Here is a 19,582-nt window from a genome sequence, read left to right on the forward strand (position 1 = left end):
TATATAGCTCTCCAATACATACATATATATATATATCTCTCTTCACAAAATTGGGGTTAGATTTTAAATACTTAAACTGTATAAAGAAAATAGCATCTTTATTTTTTTCTTAGATTGTTTGATTATTATTATCTAACGTTTCTGAACTCTGAGGGTCATTCAGAATTCCATGCAGATACATACTGGTTTACTTGCCCAGAGTTCTAAAGCATTCTAAAAGCCACCCTCATGCAGCTGTTCATAAAAGGTAAGTGGCAAATACATCAGAGGTCAATTTAAGGACTCCTTCTTTTACAGAAGATAAACTCTAACTTTTTAGTTAGCACTCTGTCCAACTGTGAGGTCTTTTATTTGTCAGTAGACTATAAAGTCGAGTCTTGTTTTATCTCCTTAAACCTCGCACCTGCCTGGTAATGTAATAAGAATTGAACTCTTGAAATGTTTGCCGAGTAGAGAAGTAAACCAGAGTCAAATCTTCTAATAATCTGAATGGTGAACCAATTGTAATACGGAAGCATTGGGCAGTTTCAAGAAGGAAAATTACCAACAGGTAGAAATCTTAGTGTGAATTTTCTTTGTTACAACTATGATGGAACTTTAGTAATACTAAGTTAAGCACATTGCCAATATTTTTGACAATAGGGTGTTTCCTTTCTACTTCATACAAATGTAATGTCTTCAAGTATTGCAGAGTCTGGCATTATGTATATGGTCTTGGCTGTTTAACAAATGACCAGTAATTTAAAATAATCCCAGAACTAATTTTGGGAGTCCAACATATCATTCTTGGGTTAATTCTTTCTGACTGGGCTTCCTTATTTTGTTCATTTTGTTCCCGCCTGCTGGATTAATTCATTCTTTCAGCAAATATTCATTGAATGACTGTTATGCACCAGGCATTGCTCCAAGTACTGGAGATACAGTAGGGAACAAAACAGATATATTCTCTGCCTTCACGGAGGGGAAGACAAACAATAAACAAATCCATGCTATGATTTCAGGTATTGATAAGTGCTCTGAAGAGAGTAAAAGCAGAGCATGGCAATAAGTGCATGTGCATGTGTGTGTGCGTGTGTGAACAGAGTGGCACAAAAGAAGAGGGTGCTTCTTTCCACTTTAGTGCAGCCCTTGGATGGGTTGAGTGCATTTGGCAGGCCCAGGAACCCCACTGTAGCTCTGGCCCATTGAGTGGGCTGTGGCATCTCATGCTAGAGGTTTGGGGAGTAATCCTCTCTATACAGAAGGGCTTTGTGGTGCCAAAGCTGCCACGTGGTGACAAGCACAAAGAGTAGAAAGGACCCCATCCTTAAACCACCGATTACTTAACAACTCTGTCTACTTTGAAGATGTTGAACTGATCAGAACGTATTAGTTACAACTACATGTTGTATGTGAGAAGTTCTTTGCAAACCTCTGAAACACTTCACAGATGAGGTCATTGTCAGCCAACCTAGAGGTGGGACGTCCATGGTGGGCTGTAACAAATGTGTCGCAAGCATTGATTAGAAAACAATCATAATGGGAAAGATGCAAGCACGTTTTGTTTATTCCGTTGTTCAGCTTCCCGTTAAATTCTTTCTACATAGACCAATTGGCTTATGTAGGAAACCACATTTTATTCAGTTCTCTAAACTCTTGGGATCATCTCTAAAATTAAAAAAGGAATATCAATATTAAATGTAGGATCAAGGATTTAAAAGTATTTCAACATGCAGTACATTGCTTCTGGGGTAGGGCAGCTGTACTATTCCAGCCCTAGAGAATAGTTAATGCCTTGAACTATTCCTATCACCACGGGTTGCCAGGCCACCAAATAACGAAGCCAATCCAGGATCTGTCCATACAAAAAGTGTGTGCGCTCCCAGCTAAATCTCAGTTAAGGAGGTTGCGCCATACACAGCCGAGTAGCAGAAATATTCATAAATGTCATTTGCAAATATAATATGCAATGTCATGAGTGGGTATTTCCTTTCTTGTTAATTCTGTGTGCTCATTTAAAAGCCCCTTGCGTGATATTTATAGTGTTTGATTATCATTGTTATTTACACTACACCTAATTTCCAAAAATAAATCGAAACAATTTACAATAAAATCTCAAACTATAAAACAAGAATAAAAAGCAGAGGTCATATACTAAAAGAAAGAGGAAGAGGGAAATGACTACGTAGGAAAACCGAGGATAATGGAAGCTGCTATAAGAGAGCAAAAACAGCTCTGGGCTTTCCTGTAGTCAGCTCATCAGAGGAAACTCATTATTTATTAAGAAGAAAAACATGAGTTCACAGATAAGATGTACCTTTTCCTGGTATCTTTGATAAACTGTGCTAAAGGGACTTAAAACATAGCATTTCTGATAGCCATGTTACACACATAAAGGCTGGTTTTTCACATGTGGCGTTTTTCTTCTGAGTCTCAGTAAAAAGAGTACATGTAATATTCAAAAGTTTATTCTCTCAAGACTATATAAAGAAATCATTTCTCTTTTGTTATTTAAATGATCATTTAAGGTGACATTTATGATCATATTATCACCAATGTTATAACAAAGATGTATGTACTGTAGTTTTATAAAGTATTAATCAAAAGCGGTTCTGGACTCAGTCTCCTCAGTCTCCCTCCTCTGAAGGAAAACTCAGAGAGTGGATGAGAGGGAAGGAGGAAGGAGCATCCCACACCTTTAGCCTCGGTGGTGCTTGAGTTGCACTGACTCACCAAGAAAGGCCAGGTGTGTGGATGGCGCTGGTGGCTTCGGAGTGTGTTCTCTGTTGCTATGGCAAGGCTCAGAGACCCAAAGACCCATCAATGCTGCCTCCTCTGCTGCCTTACTTAAAGTCTTCCCTTGATTTGCAGTCCTCAGAGATGGGGCATTGCTGCCAACAGCCATTATTAAAACTGTATATTTAGCAGGGCCAGCCCAGTGGCATAGTAGTTAAGTTCGCGCACTCCGCTTCGGTGGCCCAGGGTTCACAGGTTCGGATCCCTAGTGCGGACCTACACACCGCTTATCAAGCCATGCTATGGCAGGCGTCCCACATATAAAGTAGAGAAAGATGAACATGGATGTTAGCCCAGGGCCAATCTTCCTCAGCAAAAAGAGGAGTATTGGCAATAGATGTTAGCTCAGGGCTAATCTTTCTCACCAAAAAAAACCCCCAAAAAACAACAAAAATCAAAAAACAAAAAAACCTGTACATTTAGGGTTGGTGAAGAGTAGGGGGAGCAGAGAGCAAGCAAGGTGACTCCTTTGGCACTGTGAAATTTAGGTGACTGGGACACAGAAAGTATTGAAAGGCTGTCTCTAATGAGCAGAGAGAGTACTTGGCAGGCAAATGCCAACCTCTCAATGCTCTTCTGCTTAAGGGGAGATATGTTTTAATCCCATTTACCCCCCTGGAAGAGATACGTTATGGTCTTGGGCCAGTGGGGTTGAGGACTAAGTCTTTGTAGTCAGCCCTGGATGGGGACATTACCTTCCTGTGGTCTTAATGAGACTTGGGTTTATTCAGTTGGGAATACCTCGTGTCTATAAAAATCCTAGTTGCTGCCATAAGCTGACCAAGTCTGTAGGTCTTCACTTCCTTTCAATATTATTATCACTAAGGTTTAGTCTAAGAAAAGATGAGGCATGGCAAAGAATTTAAAAAGCCAAAATCCAGGGGGAAAAAACCCTACTCATTTCTGGAAATAATAAATTTTGGTACACCTTAAGAATACTTTCCTGTACTCTTGTTCACATTTGGGGCTTTAAAAATTTCAATTCCAATCTATCTATCTACCCACCCATGTCATCTACAAATTACCTATCTTCATCTGTCTGTCTGTCTGTCTATCTATCTAATCTATCTGTCTATCTATCTAATCTATCCATCTATCATCTATCTTATCCTTCCATATATTTACCTGTCTTCTGCAATGTCCCCTCACATTTCCACTAAAGCTCTTACAGTGGAACATATGGAATATAAAGAGTAGAAAGTATCTTTTTTGACATTTAAGTTCCTAACCAGAATAGTAACAGGGGAGAAAAAAGACGAGTAAGTCACTTTGAAATAAGTGGTTAGGGAAAACAGAAAGTTTTCTGTTATAACTATAACAAAGATAATGAAATTTTATATTGAAGAAAGCATCACCATTTAAGATAATATTTTGAAACTTGTTAAAAAAAGGATACGGGTTACTGATCATCCTCTTCAAATCAACCTTCTCTTTGCAGTAAGGGCAAGTCTGCTTTTTACCAACAATACACCAACCTCGGATGCAGAATTCATGAAAGCTTAGGCATCTTGTTAGGGAAGCTTCTAGATATTAAAGGGCAAGGTCTGCCTCATGAAGACATAATGGAAGTGATCCCATCTGTAGGGTGGAGTAGTGGAGGGTGAGAATGGCTGTCAGTCACTGCTTGATTGCGCACATCAGTTTTTTGAGGAGATTCTGTAGGACAATGGAACCCCCAAGGATTGTGAGCTGGAGCCAGGGCTGCAATAGCTCTCTGATCCTGAGGAGTTTACTTAGCTTCTTGGCCTTGTTCTTGCCTCACTTGCTTCTCGTAAGAATAAAATTAGATAAAGAATGGGAAAGGGCTTTTTTACAGTAATATCTTATGTAAATGTATTACTGTATTTCCCTGCCTCACTTAGTGTGCATTTTCCATAGCATTTCCCCATTCTACTTTTCGTGCATTACTTATTACCTACTATGTGACCAGACTTGTTTTAGGCATTTAGACAAGTTTAAATTATTTGTGGTCATAAACTTACAAATATTTCTATTAGCTTCATAAATTTTTTCTTAACTTTTTTTATTGCTGATAAGGAGCCAGTTATTTTTAATAGTATATAAACCTAATAAACTTCTGAAACTCTAGGCATTTACAAATTCATTTGTATACATCCCCTTGTTCAGAAAGTTTTACCCTTTGCCCCCAAAGTTGAGAGTGAACCCTATGTTTTCCCACACACCAGGGACTTACTCCTTTAGAGCACATATCACGCTGTATCTTGCCTTTCTGTCTACTTACATGTCTCTCCTGGACCATATGCCACCTGTGGGACTACATCTCCTTCATCTCTGTGCTCAGCACCTTAAGCAGCGCCTAAGTACCTACTCATTGAACAAATATTTGAATGAAGCACTCAAAACATTACTTTGCAAATATATTCTCCCAGGTTCTACAAGATTGTAGATATGGGAAAAATGACTAACTATAATGAGATCCAACCTATTGATTGATTTATTTCTACAGTCATTGATCCCAATGTGGTTTTCTGGATCAAGATCACATGATCTTCTGACTGGCCTGCTATACACCCACGTGAACAGCAATGATGTACAAGTCCCCACCCTAACAAATAGAAGATCATGGAGGTGTAGACAAGTCAAGGCCATGTATATAATTCCTCAATATTAGATCTGTCTGCAAGTAAGAGTTTCCGCTATTTTATGTTCTTGGAATTGGGGTCACTTTGGCAATATGTTTGGGTTGACATCAAGTGGTATATTATAACAAATATTTTGAACCCAAACCCATATAGCCCTTCATTCAAAAGGGCTGATGTATGGCCCCATCATCCAGATAGGTATAGAGTTCAGAGGTCATAGAGCCAGCACTGAAATGTCCAACTCCTCTTTAATGTTGTCTTTCATCTTCAAAATCTTGATGCTAAAAAGCCTCTATGCTGGCAGAATTGCTGCAGAGCAATGCTCAGAATCCCCTGCCCCTTGTTAATATGACTCATGCTTGCCCACTCCTTGCTAATATGACTCATGCTAAAATGGGCCATTAATAATACTCCCTGCAAACCAAATTTAAAGGTGACTACATTTTAGATTACATATGCACACATGTACAACAATCCCTCAGGGCTTTTAAAGGTGGAGAGAGAAAATATTTCCACTTGCAAATGGCAGAAGGGGCTCTGTTCCAACATTTGAAAAGTAAATCATACTTAAAACGAGGGCCAGACTTGGAAAATTTCTACTAAGAATGATAGTTTTTTGGGAAAGTATCACACTGAAAAACCACCATAGAATTCCATATGGGATATCTTTGTTAAGGCTTAAATGTTGGAGTAAGGGCTCCTATTACATTTCAGATGCATTTGGTCCAGTTTTTTATTCTCAGGATTGAATAATGGAATCTGTCCAGACTAAACAGAATTGAACATCGGTGCTGCACATCTAGGGTATTACTGACTGAGTTAGGTGGGCTTCAGAGGCAAAAGACAGATGGGTTGACCACCTCATAGTGCCAGAGCTTTGAAGTGACTGAATGTATAGCAATATTATAAAATTGATATTGTACTATAAAATAAAGTTAAATAATGCCTTTTTTTCCTGTATTTAGAAAAGAATTAAAATACTGATTGTTGGCCAATGCAAACACAACTTTGGTATCCAGAGTTACATGCTCAGGCAGCACAGGCTGCTTTGCTCAGAGCTCTTGATCCCAGCATCTTTCCACATATTGAGGTCTTCCTCAATGGTTACTGGAATTCCCAGAGAATGCTGGCTTCCAGGCCCAGGCTTGTCTGGTCTCTAACACCTAAAGATCCCTCAGCTAATAGATGGCTATTTGGGGCAGAACCCACAGGCAGAGCAGCCAAATGGTCCAAGAACTGGGTGCTCAAGTTTTGGTCCCTCCTTTTTTAATCTCAGATGTCCTACTGCTTGTGGCATCATCCTCTTTTCAAGACCAAAGCTGATACTTAGCTGCCCCTGTTACCACTATTGACACAACAGGTTCCTAGGATTATTTCCAGGCAAAGCACACTTTGTTGTTCTTGGTCCCGTGAGATTCAGACACAGGGCTCCACCTGGACAGTCCTGAGTTCCTCTCTGCATCAGAAACTTCACTCTATTTCTCACCCCCAAACCCCTTCACTCCCTGGTCCTTCTTGGCTGTCTGTTCACTTATGGCTTCGCTAACTTTCCCAGCCAGCATCCTGAGCAGATGCGGCAGCCTTCCTCTCTGTGTGGCATTAAGATTTCTTTTTAAAAAGGAAATTACTGGAGGAGGAGGTTCACCTTAATGAGCAGTTCATTATTCAGCAGGGATTATCAGAAACTCTCAAGAAGAAAGATGGGCAGGAGGATAAAGGCCTGGGGTTCGGGGATGGGAGCTAAGCAAGGCAGAGGAGATGGGGACAGGGGGAGAGGAAGGAGGAGGAAGGTGATGAGCAGTCTTCCGTGACTTGCTGTCTCCTATACCCAACAAAGATTATTTGAAAATTGCCTCCCAACATTGGCTTGATGAAGCCCAGATGGGCTTCCCATGAAAAGGATACACGTGATTGCACGAAAGCTGGTAGGTGTTTTCAATGAGCCCTTCTTCATCAAGCTCCACAATGATCTTCTGCCCACAGACGGCGCAGATATTATCTGACAAGCTCCTTGTGGGCATCCCACTGATGCTGTAGAACTGTTGGAGGAAATGCACAGTGCACCATTGGAAAGGAGAGCACAAGCCCCTCTCTGAACACACAGAAGCCACTGCCAGGCTTTGGGACATAGAGGCTTTATTGCTGCTTTGTTGGTTTAGAACTCGAAACACTTTTTCCCATAGAAATGATGCCACGGTGGGGTTACGGTTTCCAGGCAAAAACCCACTGAGCCCCAAGTGGACCCAAAGCACATTGCTAATTATAACCTCCAATCTAACCTCCCCACTGAGGAATCCTTCAAGAGGAATAGTTTTTATCCAGGGCTGTAGTTCAGAATCACACAGGAAGCCTGTTAAGCTTACCCATGGTCTGCTTTATTTCCCTTTATTCTCCTGGAGATTCTGATTCATAGACCTGGAGTATGCCCAGGCATCTACATATTTTTTAATTCCCATGTGATGATAGGGAGCACACAGACTAATCCCTTTGGCAATGCATTTCAGATTCTAACTTGGGATACCTGCAATCTTCCCAGTGCTGTGGCTGAGGAGTCGTTCTCAACACTGGCAGCACATTAGAATCCCTAAGAAGCTTTTTTAAAAAAATCAAATATTTATTTTATAATTGTTTTAGATTTAAGGGAAGGATATGAAGATAGTACAGAGACCCCATATACCACACACCCAGTTTCCCCTACTATTAACATCTTACATTAGTATGGTACATTTGTCACAACTAATGAACCAACATTGACAAATTATTACGAAGTAAAGTCCATACTTTATTCAGATTTCCTTAGTTTTTACCTAATGTCTTTATTCTGTTCCCGAATCCCATCCAAGATACCATTTAGTTGTCATGTCTCCTTAGGCTCCTCTTGGCTATGGCAGTTTCTCAGACTATGCACTTTTTTTTTGGTGAGGAAGATCGGCCCTGAGCTAACATCTGATGCCAATCTTCCTCTTTTTGATGAGGAAGATCGGCCCTGAGCTAACATCTGATGCCAATCTTCCTCTTTTTGCTGAGGAAGATTGGCGCTGGGATAACATCCATGCCCATCTTCCTCCACTTTATATGGGACCCGCCAGAGCATGGCTTGACAAGCGGCGTGTCGGTCTGCACCTGAGATCTGAACCTGTGAACCCAGGGCCGCTGCAGCGTAGTGGGCGAACTTAACCACTACGCCACCGGGCCGACCCCTCAGACTTTGCACTTTTCCTATGACTTTGACAGTTTTGGGGAGTATTTTGTAGAATGTTCCTCAGTTGGGATTTATTTGATATTTTTCTCTTGATTACAGTGGCGCTATGGGTTTTAGGGAGGAAGACAACAGAGGTAAGCGCCATTCTTATCACACCATAGCATAGTGGAGATACAAGATTAAAAGCAAAAGGAACTGTCCATAAGCACGGTACTCTAGTTCATAAAGTTGTTTCTTTCAGGGCTATGGGTTAACAATGCTGATACCACTATACATGTATTCTGGAATTGAACAACTAAGGAAATGGATGACCGATAGTGGGAGCTATGTATCTCACTCTCAGAAGGTTATAGACAAGCCAGGAGAGAAGGCTAGAATGACCCATGTAGCCATGAATAAGAGTTGAAGACATCAGTCTGAACTTGTGTTTAGCTTAGTATATATTATATGTATCTTAATATAGATGAATACATATAGAAATATTTATAGATATGTCCATATACATGGGTTACTATATACAGATATATTTCCTTGCTCTGTCAGCTAAGAAGCTCTAGAGAGCACACCTAGTGCCCAGATCTTGGTTTCTAATACCATTCTACAATAAGAGGAACCAGGGCTCCTTGGAGAAATGGCTGATTCTAGGTCTTTGCAGGAAATATACAACACGAGCCTGGAGCATCTTGTAGTGTCAGAAAGTAAGGAAGTGCCCAAAAAACACACACCAAAGAAACCCCCACAATGATGCGAGTATGTCAAAGAGACATAAGAGCCAACTGAAAGAGCTCCCAATGGCCAAAACTGGAACAATTTGAGCAACAAAATAGTACTAGTAGTAATAGTAATACTGGGTCATAACCCCAAGTGTTAGATAAATATCCATGGGTCTATACTGATATAGATAATTAAATAAATAGACAGACAAATCTCCTATGCAGAAAAATTCCACATAATTTGTGTAGATATGCCACTCTTAAAGACGTGATGGTTAAACTTGATGTGTCAACTTGGCTAGGCTGTGGTGTCCAGCTGCATGATCAAACACTAGTCCAGATGTTGCTGTGAAGGTATTTTGTATATATGATGAACCTGAAGTGAATCTGACCTTAAGTGAAGAAGAATAGCCTTGATAATATGGGTGGGTCTCATCCAATCATTTGAAGGCCTTAGAGGCAAAAACTGAAGTTTTCCTGAGAAGAAGGAATTCTGCCTCACACCGAAACATCAACTCATGCCAGAGTTTACAGCCTGCTGGCTGCCCTACAGGTTTTAGACTTGCCAGTCTCAATTCCTTAAAATGAATCTCTCTCTATATATATACATATAAATATATGTATATGTGTGTGTGTGTACTATCCTATGGGTTCCATTTCTCTGGAGAACCCTGACTGATACAGAGGTGGAGCACTCCTTAAGCATAGGCTAGTCATGGTGATTTCCTTCCAAAGAGTACAGCATAGAAAGGAGCAAAAGAAAGAGGAGCTTTATAGTGGAGAATCCTGACAAACACTACCTCAAGCCAGGTGATCAAAGTTAATATCAACAGGGATAAGTCATGTTGATAGCAAAATGTAACATAAATGGAATCATACAGTGTTTAGCTTTTTCAGACTGGCTTCTTTCACTTAGCAACATGTATTTACGAGTCATCCATATTTTTGCATGGCTCATTCCTTTTCCTAGGGAGCTTTTAAAAGAAAGCAGATGCATTGGCTCTATTCCCAGAGATTCTGACTTAATTAGTGGTGCGGAGCTTAGACACTGGTGTGAGGAAGGAGATTGCTCCTCCTTTGCTTCCTCCTTACCTCCGTCACAAGCATGTGCCTAAGTGCACGCACACACACACCATCAATTCAAGTCACCAGAGGCTGTGCCAATGGGCTTGTGGCAGTGGGTTTTATATATTTCATAGCTGGCGTGATGATAACAGAGGATGACAAGAAGATGAAGACTAGTGGGGTGGGATCAGATGAGAAGTCTCCAGAAAGTTGGTGCTTAAAGACTTGGTTGTCTTGCCAGGTTAAATCTCTTCTTCCTGGTCCACTGGAGAATGGAGGACATACAACTCTTCTCTTCCTCTCCTGTCCTCAAACAAGCACAAGAAGCTCTGGGAATTTTCTAAGGGGTTTGGCTTCTGGTTTCTGTTGGAGGAACTGGGAGTGAAAATGCTCCCTCCTGTGCTCACCTTAAACCTTATAAAAAAGGCAGTTGTCCCAAAGATGATACACGGCAGAGGAATTCCAAAAGGTATGTTGTTCCAGCATTGCACCACAGTTGCATTCTAGGCTCTAGGAAAAGAGTAAGGTGGAGCCTATGGAGGTGGGGAAGGGCAGATGGGTGGAGATGAAGTCAAAGTCATGTGCACTTAGTCCTGCCCCATAAATGAAGAGAGAGAACAATCCTGAAGTTCACTCTTCCCTTGCCACTCACACTAGTTTTTCTACTTTATATCTGGCTGTGTACCAAGAGACTAGTAGAGGATGGAGATGCAGAATTCCTGAAATCACTGGGTCATCCTTGGAGCCCTTAGTTTGTAAGTTTTTAAGAGATGTGCATGTGTCAGACACAGATGAATGCTCCTAATATCTGAATCTGGAATGCATCTAACCAGAAAGTATGTCCATTCTGAGTTTTAATTTTAAGAGAGTTAAAAAAAAAAAACCATTAGAGATTTTTTTTTTTAAATTCCAGGGAACAATCCACAGTCAGAATACATTTAGCACACTTTTTATATCTTCTACTTCTTCAAATGCTATATAATGATGACTGATCTTTACCATGAGTATTACTCTGAGCCACAGGTTGATTCTAAAGTGTTTTACGTACACAAAATATGACTTTATTTGCATTAGGCAGAGATAAAGTGTTTTTGTTACTGTTGAATTTTTACTAATCCTTTAAATGTTGGCAATTGGAGAATGCTAGACATGGTAACTTCCAAATAATTGCATATTTTATTTAAAAAGATGCCTTATTTCCCAACCAGTTTATACAAATAAGAAATGTATTTTCTAATTAATTAGCAAAGACAATTTTTGATGCAAGGTGAATCCAAGGAGCAGTTGTGCTGGGAGAACCAAAAAAGACTTATCTATTCCTGAAAATGGATGCAAACGTGTGAGATGAAACCATTTCTCCATGTACCATAGATGGGTTTCAAAGAAGGAAAGCAACACTTACCCCTATAGTAGAAGCCATGTAATCCGAGCAGATGTCTGCGAAGTCTCTCCCCATTACGCCATAGTAGAGGCCATAGAACAAGGACACAATGCCAAAATCCATGGAATCTCTAGCTGTGATTCTATTGAAATCAACAGTGTAAGGAAATAGGAACGCAGCATTTGGGGGGCTGGGGAGAGCTCTAGCTTGGAAAGTATTTACTGCCACAGTATCTAACAGAATCTTGGGGGTATTTTTTTTTTCATTGCTTTGCTTAGTTTTTCTTATTTTAAATGAAAGAATTTAAAATTCTGTCAATTCCATTCAAATTTTACGAGTCAGTGCTAAGTGGACAAAGTAATTCTTACAGAGTCTTGAAACGACTCTCTTAAGACTGCAGTGCTTAGATAAGCTGACTCTAACCAGCAGTTCTCAAGCTTGGCTGCACGTAGAAAGACCTGGGCAGCTTGTAAAAATCTCCAACCCCTGGCTGCACCCTTGGCCAATTACATCAGACTCTCTGGGGGTGGGGCCTGTGCAGCAATATTTTTGGAAGCGCTCCAGACCCCAGGTGATTCCAATGGGCAGCTAACATTAAGAACCTCTTAATAGATCAATGGTTCTCAGCCCTAATATAGATGAGAATCACCTGGGGAGATTTAAACATACACTGATACATAAACCAACTTTCAGGGGCTCTAATTTAAGTGGCCGGGGCTGAGATCTGGACTGCAGTGTTATTTAAATGAGCTGCTCAGGTGACTCTACAATACAGCCAGGGTTGAGAATCCCTGCTATAGAGCTTAGATTTTAAAGATTTCTTTAAAAAGTGAATAATTAGCTCCTAATTTAATTTCTGGATGTTAATCTTTGCACATTTGGTTTGCTATAGCTGTAAACACTCTCAGATACTAGCAGTGGACTTGGGTGGATCTGATTGAGTCGGGAAGGGAGTGGAGAGTGGAGAGAATTTGGGTAGTCTGTCTCTGGAAACTTCTTCTAGTTGTTTTTGTGCTCTGGTAATTTGAGGGGGAAATGGTAAAGGCAGGGAGCTTCATAGATTTACAAGGTACAGATCTTTTGGTGATGTGAATTGGGAATTCCAACACAGGTGGTGGCATCATCCTTCCAAGATTGCCTAGGTATATTTGAGAATTGGGGTCATGGGGAAGAATGAAGATTACCTTCCCTCCGTGTCCAGGTGACCATGTATTTATAATCTTTTTGATAAAAAGTATAGTAACAAACTTGTGGTTCCACAGAAAAGAATCTTAATACAATGATGATCAACAACAATTAGTAGTGAAAAAATAGTTTCTTCCCAGTCTGAAGGGTTAAGTTCTTGGCATGCCTCATTGTAGGAGAATTCATGGTTAAGGATCTTAAAATCTTATGGATAGTGTCTTGGGACAACTATAATCCCAAATGATTTCATAAAAGTTCTTTCGAATGTTTTTACATATGCTGTAATAAAGTAATATAGACAGTATGCTGAAAAAAGAAATCAGTGTCTTTCTGTATCTTAAACTAGCAATAATAGATCTGTACAATTATTTTCTCTCTCTTTCCTGCTAGAAAATGGTAAGAGCTCCCTCTCTGAAAGTTTCATGAAATGCTTATAAAATCAGATTTCTCTGTTACCAGACAAAAAGCCCTTTCCCCCAGGACTGGCTCACCATCCAATTCCCTTCCTTATTTTATGAGTTAAGGGTTGCCTATCTCTGCCTTTCAATTTCACTTAAGGTCCCAGAGATTTAGTGTAACTTTGAGGTAAGAGATATTGTGGGGAATTTTTATTTGAGCTGCTTTCCATAGCTCTGTGATATGCCTTAAATTTCCTTTCCAAAACACTGGCTGATTACACAGCCTCAGTTCTGCCTTCATCCACAGCACATCTCAGCAACCATCTTCCTAATGGGAGCGCAGTTCTGAATCATAGATATTATTATCCAGATTTCCTTTATTTTTCCCAAGACTTTCTTGCTCTCTTTATCTCTCTTTCAATTTCTAAGCACTCAGCTTCCTCCTTTTCTGTCCCCAGCAAAAGGGATTTCATGGGTACCAAACACAAAATTCTAGAGCAGTACTGTCCAGTGGAAATATAGACTGGGCATAAATAGAAAAATTTAAATTTTCTAGTAGCTGCATTAAAAAGGTAAAAAGAAACAGATGAAATAATTTCACCAATACATCCAAAATACTATCATTTCAACATGTAGTCTATACAAAAGTTATTCTTCATACTATCTTAAAATCCAGCATGTATTTTACACTTACGTCGCATCTTATTTCATATTTTAACTGCTTAATAGTCACATGAGCTAGCGGCTACTGTATTAGATAGCATAGTTCTAGAGGTTTTAAGGAAAAAGATATATCGAAGGAAATGACACTTCAGAATTTTGTGGAAGAGAAATTAGTAGTTTAGAAATTAGTAGTTTAGGCCACAAGTATAGGCCTACTTTTAACAGGGATCTTTTAAATTTGCAGAACAAGTATAGATTCTATTTAATGCTTATAATTTTTAGAAAACTTTTTAATCTGTAGGTTTTCTCTTCCTTTTCTAGAGGTTTCCCCCAATGACATCTACTATACCAATGATATCTACTGTAAACAATGTGTGCATGGAAAATTATAGGGCCAGATGCGACTTCCAGATACAGAGAACTTGCATGTTACAAGTTTGGAGATATTAATGTCCTAACTAGAGATACTTACTTGAAAAATAAATTGAATCCGCACATTGTAAACATGATAGCCAAATAACCCACAACACCAAATGCATAGCTGAGTTTGTAGATTAGAAGAAACCATTTGTAGACCAATCTGTGGAGTGAAAAATGGGGAGAAACACATAACATAATATGAAGTATTTTATCTTTTTCAAACATTGTTATAAGTCAGTTTTTAGTTTCTAAAATTCTATTAATTATGTAATATACAGAACATAAGTATATCAGCTAAACTCAATAACAATCTAGACTTTTAATATACTATCAACAAGCAATATATAAATAGTACTGTCTTGCACATGTTTTTCTATCTATATGCATATATAAGTTCTTTATAATTTATCTATGTTCCTCATGTAAAATGGCCTTCAGGAATGGTTATTCTAGCTGGGACCCTGCCTCCCCCACTCCCTTCCTTTTCTCATTTGGCCCTGGGGTTAGCTTAGAGTGGTTTTGGTAGGAGTACCTTGGAGGCAAGGAAAAGATGGGAAGAGAAGTCAAGAGGGAACACCTCCTCCCTTGAGATTTCTCTTCCCTCCTGCTCCTGCTGTCCCCAGCCCCAGTGCAGATATCATCAGTAGCGGGCCCAGCCCTCATCCCATCTCCTCTCCACTCAAAAAGCCCCTCCCCTAGCCCTGGGATGAAATTACAAGAGCGCTTCAGCCTTGTTTTTTCCTGCTGTGTGGACGGGTCCTTTGTGTGCCCCAGCACTCACCCTGACCTCTCCTAAGGCCCTTCCTTCTTCCCACAGGGTCTAAGTGGAGAAGTGAGAGGATGGGGATGGAGGGCGAGAGTGGAGATAATCTAGAAGGGAGCCCTGTACCCTGTTTGTTTCCCTGATCCCTGGCAGTAAAAGCCCTCAGAAAAATTACAGAAAGAGCCACTTGGCTGCTTCATGCCTGGGAGAATGTGGGAAGAGGCTGGCAGCCCAGTTCCGTTCCTGGTGCACCACAGTACAAGGGCTCTGCCCACTGGAACAAGAAGAGGTGGTGCAAAGAGAAGGAGCAGCAGGGGGGGGATATCCTTGGTGCCCAGGGAAAATAAGGGGGTGTCTGGAATGTTGCTCACAAGGGTGAACAATGGCAGGAGGCCCTGTTAGCCCCTCAGCCCTTTCTCGCCACATCCTCCTGAAGCCCCTCTCCTGCATTCACCCCAAACTCCATTCAGTCTCGCTCCAGAGACTTGGCCTCACCTTCTCACCTCCAACCCCAGGAGCCCTGTCCCCAACTGTCTCAGCTTCCCTGGCTTCCTTCCAGTTGGCGCCATTGCACCAAATGCATAAGTTCTATGATATTACTGATGTAATGTTTCAGTGTTATTTTAAAAGATGTTCTTCATTGAATCCCAGTCAGAAGGGACCTTCTGAAACATTATCTGATTATCGTTTATACACTATAATATATATATTAATCATTATCTGATTATACGCTACTGATTATCGTTTAAATGGGGGTTTGTGGACTGGTCTGAGAAATGAGTTGTCATTTACATCATTTCTATGGTGAAATGCTCTCCCCACTTCAAGCAACTGACATACAGGGCTATCTGGGTGGCATCTCCTCCTCCAGGTGTAGTCCTGCCCTTGGGAGGGGTCGGCAATGCAGAGTTACATGGAGTGGAAAACTCACATGGGCTGCACGGGTGGCTCAAATACCCGTGAGGCTACGTCAACTCTAAAGGGGGCCAGAGAGGGCTTTTGGGGGTCTTTCTGCCATAGTGACTCCTTGGGCCGTCAGTCCCTTTGATTTGCCAGTGCTGAGCAGTTTGGATCAATGCTCAGTACAGCCAGATCAGGTGGAAGTTTGTGTTGCTAAAAGGGTGACGACGGGAAAAGCAGCCAACTCTGAGAGGATCCCCCCACTGCCACCCCCGCCACACCGGCCAGTACCAGCGTGGGGTTCCTTGAGCTCCACACGTACTCAACGTACTCTCTCTGCCTTGAGGGGCCCCCCTCAAAGTTGTGCCAGTATTAGAGACGTTCTGATTTACAACTTTTTAAAGTGCAGAGTTTCTCTGTGCGGCAGTTTGTTGATGTAATGAAGCCACAGCCTGCTGTCGGGAGCAAGGTTTTGCACTCTAGTGGTCTTTGGTTTGATTCTGGGTTCCCCCGCTTACTGCCTGTGGGACCTTGGCCACCCTACTGAGCTTTTCTTCCTATGATCACCTCCTTTATGACGCCAAGATCACACTAGCTCTGACAGTAGTTCTGAAGATGATGTAAGATTCATGTTTAAAAGACTTGGCACATTAAATGCTCAGTATGTTATATCATTGTTATGGATGTGTTAGATTTCCCAAATCCCCCCAGCCCGGAATCTTCCTACTTATTGGTGGTACAAGTTTCTAGAACACTAGAGTCCAGAACTCCTTTGCTACGCAGATTACCAGATTAGAAATTGTGTTCGAGCTTCAGAGCAGCCTCCACAAAGGACAGCTTGGCTTTGGTTGGTAGTGATGTGATCAAGCCCAGCTCTTTGTGGCCAGTGTGTGGCTTGTTTTTGAGCCTGAACATTCCTTGACAGATAACCCAACTGTAGTAGAGAGGAAACCCACTTCCCCTTCTCTGCTACTCTGTCCCACAGCGAGAGCTTGGTATACTCTGGGGGAGGAACAGCTGGTTTTGAAGCTGCATTGGTGCCGGAGACGACTCCTCTTGGGTTTGCTTTTTGCACTGTGCCCATTTGCTCTGACCAGCTTTCCTAGCCTGTAATGAAATCCTCCCTTTCCAAAAGGAAAATAGCTAAGAGTGACTTACCTATAATATGATGATTAAGCAAAGATACGTAAAGATCTCTAGGGCCTACTACCTCTCATAAAAAGGAGCTTCTTTTTCCAGGCTGCTTTTCTAGAAGAAATGGGGCCCTAATTAGCTTCTCCCATTGTCATCTTTTCAAATGGCAGCTAGGTCTGCTTAAAATGTTAGTGGAACATCTTGGCTCTCAGACTACGTCCGGGCTTGGAGCTGTGCAGGCAAGACGAAGCTGAAGTGGATGCACGGTGGGCATGAGAGGCAGAGGGCACGGGACCCTGGCCATCTGAGATACATGAGCCATGGAGCGAAACACGGCAGCATTTGAGTATTTCTTGTAATGAAGTTCCTCTGCATTGAATGAGCTGATGTGCACAGAAACACTGTGTTTAGCTAGGGTAATTCGTTATACAGTGGAAAAGTGAACCATTCTCACTGAAATACAACATAGATGATACCCAGGGGACGAAAACAAGTACATTTCCATTCATCCAAAACTTAGAAATTCACAAATCTTAAATAACTTACAACATTTTGTAAGAAGGAGAAAAGGTGCCATAGGTCCATTTACTGATGGGGAAGCCAGGCCCTACGACAGCTGTCTAAAAGTCCAAACTGGCCAGGTTAGAAGGTCTCCTAATACCACCCCAAAGCTCTTCACAAAGTGGGATTAAGACAGGGATTACTCATAAACCTGAATTCATTTATTTGAATTTCAATCTTTATCATTACTTTCATTTATCTGATTTCTCTCACTGCATATTTCCCTTCTCCAAAGTAGAAGGAAAAGTTGATATTTGTCTCTCCCACTTTTTAGAGGATTAAAAACAAATATCTGAATGGCTAAATAATCATAAAAATATTTCACAGGAGTTATGGTTTATTCTCCAGTGAAGATCAAAACTTGACATTGTCTTATTACCATTTAATACCTTACACAGTTTCTCTTTATCTCATCAGTTTTATCAGGATTTGAATTTAGAACTTGTCTAGGGGCCAGCCTGGTGGTGCAAGTGGTTAAATGCGTGCACTCTGCTGTGGTGGCCCGGGGTTCACCGGTTCGGATCCCGGGTGCACACCAACGCACGGCTTGTTAAGCCATGCTGTGGTGGCATCCCATATAAAGTAGAGGAAGATAGGCATGGATGTTAGCCCGGGGCTAGTCTTTCTCAGCAAAAAAGAAGAGGATTGGCATTGGATGTTAGCACAGGGCTGGTCCTCCTCACAAAGAAAAAAAAACAACTTGTCTAAAGAACAGGAGAGTGAGAGCAAATCTATGGGTACATTATGTGATTATAAGCCACTGGAAAGATTTGTGAATGATATGATGGAATTATGTAAATATCAAGAGATTGGCAATGGTAATTAAAAAGATCATTGGAATGTGAAATCCTCATTCGTTATGAGAGTAATGAGCCGTCCATTACTTATGATTTATTAGACATAAAATACATACATAGTTGTTAGAAATACAAACTTCCAACTCTTGCTCTATTTTAAAGTGTGTGTGACACAACTTACAGTGGAATAAAACAAAATGCCTGAGCTGAAAATAAACCTGCAAATAGTCCTCTAGAAAATGTAAACACTAGTTTCACTTCCCTTTCTCCTGGCCTTCACCAGCTAATATCTGAAATAATAAATTTTGCAGGCATGTCTAAATCACCATTAAATAATGAACGTGAACTGACAGTAGCATAGCTGATCTCCAAATAGTTTTGCTACTAAAAGCAAAAGAAGTGTAGCACCCCCCTCCCGCATCCAGGAAAATGGAAATTAAATATACTTTTTACTGTTTGCAATAAAAGGGATGGTGCAAAAGGAATGAATGGAATACATACCGTGGTGTTCTCCCTGACAGGGGTTTGCGGGTAGCTCTGAAGAGGATGTAACTGGTAATAACCGAGAACATTCCCCACATAGACAGAAACCGCCACCAGTAAAGTTTTATTGTGAAATACAAAGGGACAACCCACATCTGCAACAGGGTCACCAGCTGTTAGAGAAATGAACAGAGAGTCTCTTTCAATGACTGAGGGTCCAGAATGGCATGTCCACTATTAAACGGTTCAGAAGCTACTCTGGGGAAACCACCCTCACCATCATGTCTGTAACGTGTAATTGGTTCACCATCCCACTGTAAGCTGTTCTGTACATGCAAAGTTATGGAGCAGACTGGCACAATTGTCTGAAAATTCGAATGGGAAATAATCCAGAATATCCACCTTCTGTCACCTCCTTTCCTCTGGGTGTTTCAGATGAAAGCAACTTTAGGCTTCAACAGCTATGTGATTTTGGACACGTGAGCCTCACTTTAGTTGTAAAATTGAGGATAACAATGCCTGCTTCCCTGTACTGAGGT

At 41.0% G+C, this 19,582-nt stretch overlaps 1 protein-coding gene across 1 annotated transcript in view; it reads right to left on the reverse strand.

Annotated features, from left to right (window-relative positions):
• Window positions 1-1,501: 1,501 nt before the first annotated feature.
• The window catches only part of RNF175 (ring finger protein 175), a 47,098-nt gene continuing 29,017 nt past the window's right edge, over window positions 1,502-19,582 (reverse strand). The window contains exons 4-9 of the mRNA XM_058549771.1: window positions 19,062-19,216; window positions 14,458-14,565; window positions 11,761-11,881; window positions 7,284-7,417; window positions 4,172-4,273; window positions 1,502-1,865 (exon numbers count right to left, since the gene is read on the reverse strand). Of these exons, the coding sequence (XP_058405754.1) occupies window positions 1,745-1,865; window positions 4,172-4,273; window positions 7,284-7,417; window positions 11,761-11,881; window positions 14,458-14,565; window positions 19,062-19,216 (741 nt within the window). The 3' untranslated portion in view covers window positions 1,502-1,744. The remainder of the gene's footprint in view (window positions 1,866-4,171; window positions 4,274-7,283; window positions 7,418-11,760; window positions 11,882-14,457; window positions 14,566-19,061; window positions 19,217-19,582) is intronic.

This window comes from Diceros bicornis, chromosome 11, assembly GCF_020826845.1.
Source record: "Diceros bicornis minor isolate mBicDic1 chromosome 11, mDicBic1.mat.cur, whole genome shotgun sequence".
In the NCBI taxonomy this organism is placed as follows: Eukaryota; Metazoa; Chordata; class Mammalia; order Perissodactyla; family Rhinocerotidae; genus Diceros; species Diceros bicornis.